Here is an 11,280-nt window from a genome sequence, read left to right as displayed (position 1 = left end):
TTTGTGATTTCCCTATCTGGGTTGATATCTGGCTGCTCTGTACCATGTTCTAGTCTTGGGTTGTTATCTGATGTTATTGATTATCGAAACAGAGAACTCCCTTTAGTATTTCTTGTAGTTTTGGTTTGGTTTTTGCAAATTTCCTAAACTTCCATTTTTCTGGAAATGTTCTGATTTCACCTTCATATTTGAGAGACATTTTTGCAAGATATATAAGTCTTTCCTGGTATTTTTAATTTTTTCCTTCAAGTCTTTACATTGTCATTCCATTGCCTCCTTGCCTCCATGGTTTCTGCTGAGTAGTCTGACCTTATATTTATTGACTCACCTTTGTAGGTGCCTTTTTCTTTTTCCCAGCTGCTCTTAAAATTCTCTTTATCTTTAGTTTGACAAGCTTGGCTATAATATGTCTTGGTGGCTTTCTTTCAGGATCTACTTGACGTGGAGTTCCATGAGAATCTTGGGTACATATCTTCTTGTCTTTCACGATATCAGGGAAGTTTTCTGTCAACAAATCTTTGACAGTTCTCTCTGTATTTTCTCTTCTGACTCCTGTTCTGGTACTCCAATCACTCGTAGGTTATTTCACTTGATAGAGTCCCACATGATTCTTAGGATTTCTTCATTTTTTTTTAAATTCTTTTATCTAATTTTTCTTCCAATATATTGTTCCCAAGTGTTTTATCTTAATTCTCACTAATTCTGCCTTCCACTCACTCAATTCTGCTCCTCTTACTTTCCATTGAGTTGTCTAACTCTGAAGTTTTCTTGTTAATCTTCTGAATTACTGTTTGCTGTCTCTCTATGGATTCTTGCAGTCTATTAAATTTGTCATTATGCTTTTGAGTAATCTTCTTAATTTCCTTGACTGCTTTATCTGTGTGTTCCTCGGCTTGTTCTGTGTTTTGCTTCATCTCCTTCCTGATCTCTTGAAGAGTTTAGTATATTAATTTTCTGTATTCTACTTCTGCTAATTCCAGGAATATATCTTCATCTGGAAGATTCCTTGTTTCTTGGCTTTGGCAATTTGTTGAAGCTATCATGGTCTGCTTCTTTATGTGATTTGATATTGACTGTTGTCTCTGAACCATCTATAAATTATCATATTAATTTATTTTATGTTTGCTTACTGTCCTTGCTTCTTGCTTTGTTTTGTTTTGATATGCCCAAATAGGCTGCTCAAGGGAGCTAGTTTGATTATTGTCATCATTGCAGCTCTAACTCCCTGATACCAGATGGCTAGAGCTGTTACCATGTATATGAGCCCAGGAGTCCATTCACTTTTTTGTATGGATTCAGCTAAGGTGTCGAGGTGGCTGGTCTCTGAGTGTGTGGTGCAGTCTCACACCTCCAATCTTAGAGGAGCACAGGTGCTTGGTGGACACACAGGTATCTGGCTGCAGTGAGGGTTTATGCTCTGAGCAAGGCAGGGGTGTGTCAACCGTCATGAATGTCTTCAGGAAAGCATGTCCCTGTTCCCTAGAGGCCATAATGGGTGGGTTCTGTAGCTTGATCATGTGTGCCCAATGCTTTTGACTATAAGGACTGGGAACCACTACTTGTTCTTGGACCATTGTCACAGGTTGCTAGTTTGCATGGGTGCAGCCACCAGTCCTTAGGCTTGTGATTTGTTTAGATGAGGACCCGGCTTAATTGGTAGAGTGGTATCGAACATCAAAAATCCACCTCTCTTCCACACAGCTGAAACTGTTGAAATCAGACCTCAGGCACATACACCTTTGCATTGAGCCAACACAGGCCTAAGCTGTCGTAATGGGTCCACACACACCCGTGCAGGGGTGAAAGGTATTCAAACTTCATGGAACTTTTGAGTTTTTGCCCAGGGAAAGTACCCACTTCTGCCCTGAGTTCCTAGTTTAGGGGAGGAAGCTGATTATTTTTTCCCAGTTTGTTAATTTGTTCCTGCTCCAAGGCTAGAAGAATGGCTCAGGGTGCACAGCTGGACCTATCTCAAGCACTGGGAAAGTAACCACCACTGAAGCTGGTACAAGGGCTGGAGCATAGGGAGAAGGATCAGATAAGTGGGAAGCAGAATTTTCGAAGGGGGTGCTCTTTGGACCACACAATAAATTAGACTCAAGAACTTAACCTCAGCCGAGAGTGCTCTTCACCCCTGATTCCAGAGGTGTCAGCAGACTCTGTGCACTTTGCTAACTCTCCCTCTCTGGGAAACCGTGTTCTGAATGCTATAGCCAGCCCCACCACAGTTGCGCCAGGGGATCATGCCTGTGGGTCACTGGTTCTTGCTGAGTCAAGTCCAGCAACTCCTTGCTGCCTCTGAACCATCTCCCTCCTCCTGCTGCTCAGTCAAATTTCGTAACCTTGCCTTTGATGTTCAGGGCTCATAGCTTGTCATATACATAATCAATTCACTTGTTTTTTTCTGGTTTTTGTCATAAGAGGGACTGCCTGAAGCATCTGAATACTCTGCCATCTTGGCCCTGCATCTGAACGATAATTTTTAAGATTCGGCAATAGTCCCATGCATCCACTAACAGACTCTTTTAAAATTGATGACATATCCATCCTGTGGAATATAAGCCTCCCACCCATTTCCATTTACTGGACTAGAAAGATACTGAAGACCCATCACTAAGTTAAAAATAAATATGCTGAGTGTCAATACTTCATTTTCTGATTTAAAAAATAAATAAACAGTTTGAATTATACAATTCTCAAGTCTTCCTTGCTGTAGTGTTAAAATTTTATGTATTTTCTGATCAGTGCCAGGCTCAGAAAACATGTGTTTACAAAGTAATAATCAAACGAACACCAGACAGAACTGAATTAAATGTGAATTTCAATAGATTTAATTTTGTTTATTAAGTCTCCTTTCCTGATCAAACCCTAGAAAAATGATCACCTTCATACTGTTTCTTCAAACTGTGTCCTTGGAACGCACTGAAGAAAACAGAACATTTGTGAAAAATGATGCTTAATCATGTGTTGATTTCTTACTAAATTTGGTAATGCATTCCAATCAAAGGTCTTTAGTTCGTAGTGCTTTACGAGGTATAAGAATCCTGAAGCCTTGTTATCATCTGAAAAAACAATTATTCTGGTAAAATATTGGTGGCATCACAAGCTTGAACATGTGAATAAATTCTGAAGTTTAAAAATATTTAAATACTTCCGGGCACAGCTACTTTTTTGACACTGTAGAAAAGTCAGTTGCAGAATCTGTTTCATTTCTGTTTTTCAACTCTAGGTACAAGAAATTGGGAGCAGTAATAGTCTTTCCATTTCTAGGAAGTGTAAAGAATAGATACTATATATAACTTGACAAAAAATTATCCTAGTGCACAGTAATTACAAAATATTATTAGTAGACACAATTGGAGATCCTTATTTTACACACATGTAGTAATTGAGCATATTAGTGGGAAAAGAGAATCTGACTTCTAAAACTGCCTGATTTTTCACAAGTTGGATACAGTCAACTGTAAAATGGTTGACGTGCAACCAGGTTTGTGCTTTCATGTAACATATTTATCAAGAACCCCTTAGCATATATCTACCACCTCAGTCCCTCATGATGTTGAGGTGTGTTTCCACTTAGCATCATACAGTTCTCCATCATCACTCACCTGGTTTCCCTGCCTCCACTCATGCACTTCTCCAACTGATTATCGCCAATGTAACATTTCCAAAATAAAAATCTGGTAATTTCACTACTGTTTGTAAAACCTTCCATCACAGGCAAGAAATGAGGCTAAAAATTGAAGCAGGAAGGGAGATGCTGTCTTAGTTATCTAATGCTGCTATAACAGAAATACCACAAGTGATAGCTTCAACAATCAAAAACCCATTCTCTCACAGTCCAGGAGGCTAGACGTATGAATTCAGAGTTCCAGCTCCGAGGGAAGGCTTTCTTTCTCTGTCAGCGCTGAGGGAAGGTCCTTGTCATCAATCTTCCTCCAGTCTAGGAGCTTCCCTGGGTCCAAAGAATGCACTCTCTTCTTGGCTCTCCATTCTTGGTGGTAGGAGGTCCCCATCCACTCTGCTCAATTCTCTTGACACAAGTTACAACCTAATCCTGTAGATTGAGTCCTGCCTTATTAATATAACTGCCTCTAATCCTGCCTTATTAACGTCTTAGAGGTAGGATTTACAACACATAGGAAAATCATATCAACTCACAAAATTGCAGACAATCACACAATAATGGCAATCATGGTGTAGCCAAGTTGACACATATTTTGGGGGGACACGATTCAATCCATAACATCCCAAAATTCATGTCGTTTCCATATGTAAAATGTATTCACCCAATCATATCATTCCAAATGTCTAAAATAAAATCCAAGTCAAAATTTCAACTTCCTTTTAATCTTTGAAATACAGAATACAAGTTATCTGTTTCCAAAGTACAGTGGTAGTACAGGCACAAGCCAGACGTTTTTATTACAAATGGGAGAATTGTAGGGAAAAAAGAGTTAACAGGCAGCAAGAAAATCAGTAGGACATGTCACATAAACTCTGAAGCCTTAAAATTAATCTTCTGTTCTCTGAGATCATTTAGATAATGACCCTGTCCTCCAGGCTCTGGGTGTTGGCCACACTCTCTGGATTCTGGAAGGAGACCCCAGCCCTGGGCTTCAGCTCTACATTCCAGGCCCACTGGATAGCAACTCTGCTCCCTCACATTTGGGCAGCCCCATTCTCCTAGCCCATCTGAGTGGGGACCCTACCCATTTGGCCCCAGCAGGCTCTGTTCTTCTGCCCCTGGACCGTGGTAGCCTCACACCCTCAGCTTTGGGTGGTGGATCTGACCCATCCCATTGGCACTCATGAAAGGCAGCCCCATGCTCTGGAGCCAAGTTGGTAAAGATCCAACTCTTTGAAACCCAGGAGACCATGGCCCTATCCTTTGGAACCCCAGAGGCCATGGCTCCACCATCTGGGATGCCAGAGGTTGTGGCTCAACCCTTTGAGACTGAGGAAGCTCTGTTCCCTATGTTCCTTGTCTCTTCAGCTTCTGCTTCCTCCTTCCTTGGCCTCTTGTCTCCTCAGGCCCTTGAACCAGCCAGGTGTCTGCCCTGCTTAGGCAAGTGTTCCAAAATTCTTTAGCTCTACCAATAAGAGCCTAGAGGCACCCCACTCCACAAGTAAACCTCAGCCTGAAGGCATCCAGCTCTCACTTTATGGTTGGACAAACCCAGCTAGACCAATAAGTACCCAGAGGCACCCCACTCAGCTCTCACACACCATGGGTCGGCTCCCACACAGTCTAGAACTGATCTCTTGGTTCTGCTGCTGCTGTTTCTCTGCTGTTGCCTCTTAGCAACTGTGCTGTCTCCAGTGTAACAACTCTCTTCACTTCCTTCTGACTCCTCACCAGAATTCTCTTCGAAGTCCTTAATTCCACCAACAGTCTTTTCAAGTTAATCTAGGCTTTTACTATTAGACACTTTCAAATTCTTCCACCCTGTATTCATTCACAGTTTGAAAACTGCTCCCATATTTTAGGTATCTGTTAGAGCAGGACTCCACTCCTGGTATCAAATTCTGCCTCCATTATCCAATGCTGCTATAACAGAAAAACCACAAGTGGATGGCTTCAACAAACAAAAACCCACTCTCACAATCCTGGAGTCTAGAAGTTTGAATTCAGGGTGGCAGCTCTGGGGGAAGACTTTCTCTCTCTGTTGGCTCTGGGGGAAGGTCCTTGTCATCAATCTTCTCCTGTTTTAGGAGATTCTCATCCCAGGGATCCTGGATCCAAAGGGCAGACTCCACTCCTGGTGCTACTTTCTTAGTGGCATGAGTCCCTTGCATTTCTCTTTTACATCTCAAAAGAGATTGACTCAAGATACAACCTAATCCTGTAGATTGTCTTGCCTCATTAACATAACTGTTTCTAATCCTGCCTCATTAACATCATAGAGGATGGGATTTACAACACATAGGATAAATACATCAGATGACAAAATGGTGAACAACCACACAATACTGGCAATCATAGCCTAATCAATTTGACAATATTGAGGGGACACAATTCAGTCCATGACAGGTGCCACTGGAAGACTTAGCATTCCTGTTTGGTCAACCCTCTTATTTTTGCTCCATCTGTGTCTTTTCCGAGACATCATGTTCCTGAGTATCCCTCACTCCTGGTATCCAGCCTCACATACTCATCTGTGGGTAACTTTCAACATTCAATTCCAGGGTCTTCCCTCAATCCCATTTGTTTAGACCAAACTTATATGTCATAGATTGAACAGATGTGTTCTTAAGAGCTGTTCACTTTGTGCATGATGAGCAAAGCAATTTACGTATTTTATTTCACCTATTTGGATATCAAACTACACCGACAGTTCAAAACCACTGGGGACAACTGCCATGTAAAGTTTTGATTTTAATCTCATTTGCCTATGATTTTGGGTTATAATATACCATAAAATGTTTGTTGAATAAATGAATGATTGAGTATTGCCTGTCCTACCTCTCCTTCTTTGCCTAATAAATCACATATTTCAAAACTCAGGTCAGATATTACCACCTTCAGGGAATCATTCCTAAACCCTCCTTCCACTCTGGGCTAATGCTCATCCCACAGAATTCTTATGAAGTTCCGGATTCTCAATCTATCATGAAGCACTGATAGCCAAAAATTATTTCTACCCACTAGGTGTCGCTGTGTCAAAATTCACTCAATGGCAAAGGGATTTTTGTTGTTGGTGGTATTTAGATGTCTTTAGAGATGCCACGTGGAACAAAACACCCTCAATAAAACAGTGAGATATATTCAGTATATACTCAGTAACAAATATAATCAGTAAAGAAGAGTCATGTTCAAAAGAATACATTTTCTAAGGTATTTGGCACACTGCCACTAGAGATTAAGAACTCAAAAAAGTGAATAGGGGAACAAGGACTGATATTTAACTTCTTATTTGGAATTAAATTCAAATACACAAGAAAGCAGTATGAATAAGAACAGTGCAAAGAATACCAATATGCCTCTTATCTAGACTCACCTACTGTTAAAATTTTCCACCTTTTACTTCACTATTTTCCTCCTTCCCTCTCTCTCTCAGTCTCAACTGAAAGTCCATTTGGTTTTTAATTCTAAACATTTTTGTTATGTTTTTTTCTAGGAATATCACTTGCCTTCATATTCAGGCAAACAACTTCTTTTTTAAAAATGTTGAAAATGATACAAGACTCTGTGATATGAGAGTGTGAGGGATAATGTTGGCATAAGAGCCTAAAATTTTGATATGTACAGAGAAGGAAAGAAAATGTTACTACCAAAATTTCCTACTTTATAATTCTTTGAAAGACAGGTTCCACATGCAACATTTTCTTCAGAGCCCCTGTGACATCTTTATTCCTAAGACTATAGATTAACGGGTTTAGGACAGGAGTGAGGATAGTGTAAAAGAAAGACACTACCAAGTCCTTCTCCGGGGTGTGGTAGGAGCTGGGGATCATGTAGGTATAGATGGTAGCCCCGTAGAAGAGGATGACCACAGTCATGTGGGAGGAGCAGGTGGTAAAAGCCTTCTTCTGGCCCTCTACTGAGTTCATCTTGTGGATAGTAAGCAAGATCAAAGAGTAGGAGCTTGAAATGACTGTCACAGGAATGAGGAGCATGAGGATACAGCACAGGTATATGAGTGTCTCAATGAGTGAGGTGTCAGAGCAGGAGAGTTTTATTATAGCAGGAACCTCACAGAAGAAGTGATGGATCTCCCTGGATCTGCAGAAGGGGAAGGTCATGGTGATGGGAGTGAGCATGAAGCCATCCACTGAACCCAAGAACCAACAGCCAGCTGCCAGGAAGAGACATATTCTGTAGTTCATTAGGACAGGGTAACGGAGTGGATGGCAAATGGCCATGTATCGGTCATAGGCCATGGCAGCTAGAAGGAAAAATTCTGACCCTGCTAGTGTCAAATAGAGGAACATCTGTATCCCACATTCAGGAAATGAGATCTTCTTGACACCCATGACCCGGTCCATGAGCATCTTCGGCACAGTGACAGAAATGTACATCACATCCATGACAGACAACTGGCTGATGAAAAAGTACATGGGAGTGTGGAGGTGGGCATTAGAGAGTATCAGGAGGATCAGGGTGGTGTTTCCAGTGAGGGCCATCAGGAAAATCACAAAAATGACCACACAGAGCAGAGTTGGGTGTTTGGATTGACTGAAGAGTCCTAGCAGGATAAAATAAGATCTTCCAGTGTGGTTGGCCAGCCACGTGGTGTTGTCCATGAGTTTTTACCTAGGGCATCAAGGAGAGTTTTGAGGTTACAGATATCACTCATGAGGATGTAACCGTCTGAAATTCATGTTCGGTGTGTATGTGTGTGTTCGTGTGGGTGGGAGGGTGTGCACTGGTGTGAGCCCAGTTTTACTAACAGAAGAAAGTTCCATGGATTGTAGAACTTTGGTGCTGATGTGGGGATTATAAATCACTTTTACCAGAAAAAAATAAGTGAATTCACAACTGTGGGTTGAAAGGATTGGTAACTTATACTGAAGTTGCCAGAGTTCAAGGTTATGAAGTTACCTGATGAGGGTGTCCTTTATCAGCATGTAGTAAAAAAAAAGACTTGAAAAATCATTTCCCCATGTAACACAAAGAAAGAAAAGGGAAATTGAGGAAAAGACAAGAGAGAGACAGAGTGAGAAAAATCAAATTTCTTATTTCTGAAGTGTTTGTTAAATTGAATTGAATTAACCTGTCTGATTAAGAACCACTGGGATCTTAAAACTATGCTGGCATGGCTGACCCCCTAGAGGCCACAAGGGGCAGAGGAGGGAGTGGCACAAACTCTGCAATCAGCCTACTGCCCTCTATCCAGTTTCCCTTCTACTTGCACCGTAAGTTACTAAACTCTCCTTTCCTTGGTCCACTGTCTATAAAAATAATAGGAATACAGTATAACCTAATGTATGGTGATAATTGTTTTGTAGGTTACCACTGAGCTGGTCCCAACTCATAGCGACCATGTGGACAACAGATGGAAACACTGCCCTCTCTTGTGACTTCCTCAAATTGTTGTTCTGCTTGAGTCCATTGTTGGAGAGGTGGTGTCAATTCATCTTATTGAGGGTCTTCCTCTTCTTCATTGACCCTCTACTTTACCAAGCATAACGTCGTTTTCCAGGGACTGGTGCCTCCTGATAACAGGTCCAAATGTGAGACAGAGTCTCACCATCCTCTCTTCTAAGGAACATTCTGGCTGTACTTCTTCCAACACAGGTTTGTTCATTCTTCTGGCAGTCCATAGAATATTCAATATTCTTTGCCAACACCATAATTCAAAAACATTGATTCTTCTTCAGTCGTCCTTATCCATTGCCCAGTTTTCCAAGCATAGGAGGTGATTCAAAATACTATGGCTTAGGTCAGGCGTACCTTGTCCTTAAAGTGACATCTTTGCTTTTTTAACACTTTAATGAGGTCTTTTTGAGCCCTAATGGTGCAGTGGTTGAGAGCTTGGCTGCTAACCAAAAGATCAGTAATTCAAATCCACCAGTCACTCCTTGGAAACAGTATCTTTGAGTTCTACTCTGTCCTATAGAGTCACTAGGAGTCAGAATCAACTTGTCTGGAACAGTTCTTTGGTTTGCAGATTTGCCCTATACAGTATGTCATTTGATTTCTTGACTGCTGTTTCCATAGGTGTTGATTGTAGATCCAAGTAAAATAAAAATTTTGGCATTTTTAATGTTTTCTCCATTTGTCATGATGTTGCTTATTGGCACATTGTGAGGATTTTTGTTTTCTTTAAATTGAGATGTAACCCATAATGAAGGCTGTAGTCTTTGATATTCATCAGTAATTGTTTCAATCCTTCTTTGTTTTCAGCAAGCGAGATTTTGTCATCTGTACATAGCAGGTTTTTAATGAGTCTTCCTCCAATCCTGATGCCATGTTCTTCTTCATATAGTCCAGTTTGTAGGATTATTTTCTCAGCATACAGATTGAATACATACGGTGAAAAGATACAACCCTGACACACTCCTTTCCTAATTTTAAACCACAAAGTATCTCCAGCTCTGTCTGAATGACTGCCTCACGGTACTGTTTCTGCATAAGCACAATTAATTGTTCTGGAATTCTCATTTTTTGAAACTGTTATTCATAATTTGTTATGACCCACACAGTCGAATGTCTTTACATAGTCAATAAAACACAGGTAAACATCTTTCTGGAATTCTCTGATTTAGGCTACAATTCATCTGACATCAGCAATGACATGGTGAGCATAGATTAGGTAAAATAATGATAATACTTAGAACATTACCTGGCACAGAATACTAAACACATAAACTAATACTTCAGAGCATTAATATCTAAGACATTATTACACAGAAGCTGTAAAAGCTGGCTGTAGCTGTTGTTGTCTAATGACATGAGATACGTGAGTTCTCCAATTTCAGTATCATAGCCTTATTTTTTGAAAATTTGATTCTGATAATTTTTGTATTAAAGATAGCTTATTCATTTCTGTTATATTAGGGTCACTATGAGTCTGAATCGACTCAGCAGCACTGGGTTTGGTTTGGGATGGTTATCAAAAAATCAAACACACTCAATGATAAAGCATTCATTACCTTAATTAAAAAATATATAATATCAACTAAAATTCCAAAAAAATTTTAATTGGGTCTCAAAACAGCTAACGTGGAGCTTTATGGAAAATTCCATCTCCTTTCTGTCAACTACATGCTTCCTTGAGGTGAGATTCATCTCTATTATCTCTAAATCTCAGGGGAAAGGGATGAGCTAGCATTTATAGGGTCACTGACTTTCACCAGACAAGGCTTAGTATATTCAGAAACATTGTCAGCTTTGCTGCTCTTTACATTCAGTCTTTCATGGAAACGGAGATGCAAAGAGAGAGAACTTGCAAAACACTTGGAAGTCTCTCACTCCGATTTACCACTTTCCTCCTCTATCTCGCTTCTTATGTTTCTCTGATCATGAATCAAAGATAAGTTAAACTTGATTACATTTAAGGAAGTGAAAATCTGTCTACTAAGGAAAAAAAGAAAAGCTCATATAAATGTGATTCAAAGTAGAATTGAATCAGAAAAACAACAGACTCAAAATACACCTGGCCTTCCTGAAATGAATCAGTAATAACATCTTCCACACTTTTTTCTCAAGGGGATTAAACCTTTGAAACTTTTCAATTTCTGAAATATTAAATTTTAAAAGCCTTTACCAGCAGGAAGTAAATATCAGATGCTTTTGATGGGAAGAGTTTAAAAGTGTTATGATGCATAGATAGT

General features: G+C 40.1%; 1 protein-coding gene across 1 annotated transcript; it reads right to left on the bottom strand.

Moving 5' to 3' along the window:
- Positions 1–7,216: 7,216 nt before the first annotated feature.
- Positions 7,217–8,353, bottom strand: LOC100670775 (olfactory receptor 2T29-like). Its single transcript, XM_003423360.3, has one exon. It carries the CDS (start codon positions 8,245–8,247, stop codon positions 7,285–7,287), a length of 963 nt encoding a protein of 320 aa, XP_003423408.1. The 5' UTR covers positions 8,248–8,353; the 3' UTR covers positions 7,217–7,284.
- Positions 8,354–11,280: the final 2,927 nt, after the last annotated feature.

Source organism: Loxodonta africana, chromosome 2 (genome assembly GCF_030014295.1).
Source record: "Loxodonta africana isolate mLoxAfr1 chromosome 2, mLoxAfr1.hap2, whole genome shotgun sequence".
NCBI lineage: Eukaryota > Metazoa > Chordata > Mammalia > Proboscidea > Elephantidae > Loxodonta > Loxodonta africana.
Note: the sequence above shows the minus strand (reverse complement) of the source record. Positions and strands in the feature narration are given on the sequence as shown.

Excerpts from the sequence above, each read along its gene's own strand:
- LOC100670775 (XM_003423360.3), bottom strand. The coding sequence starts at position 8,247 with ATGGACAACACCACGTGGCTGGCCAACCACACTGGAAGATCTTATTTT.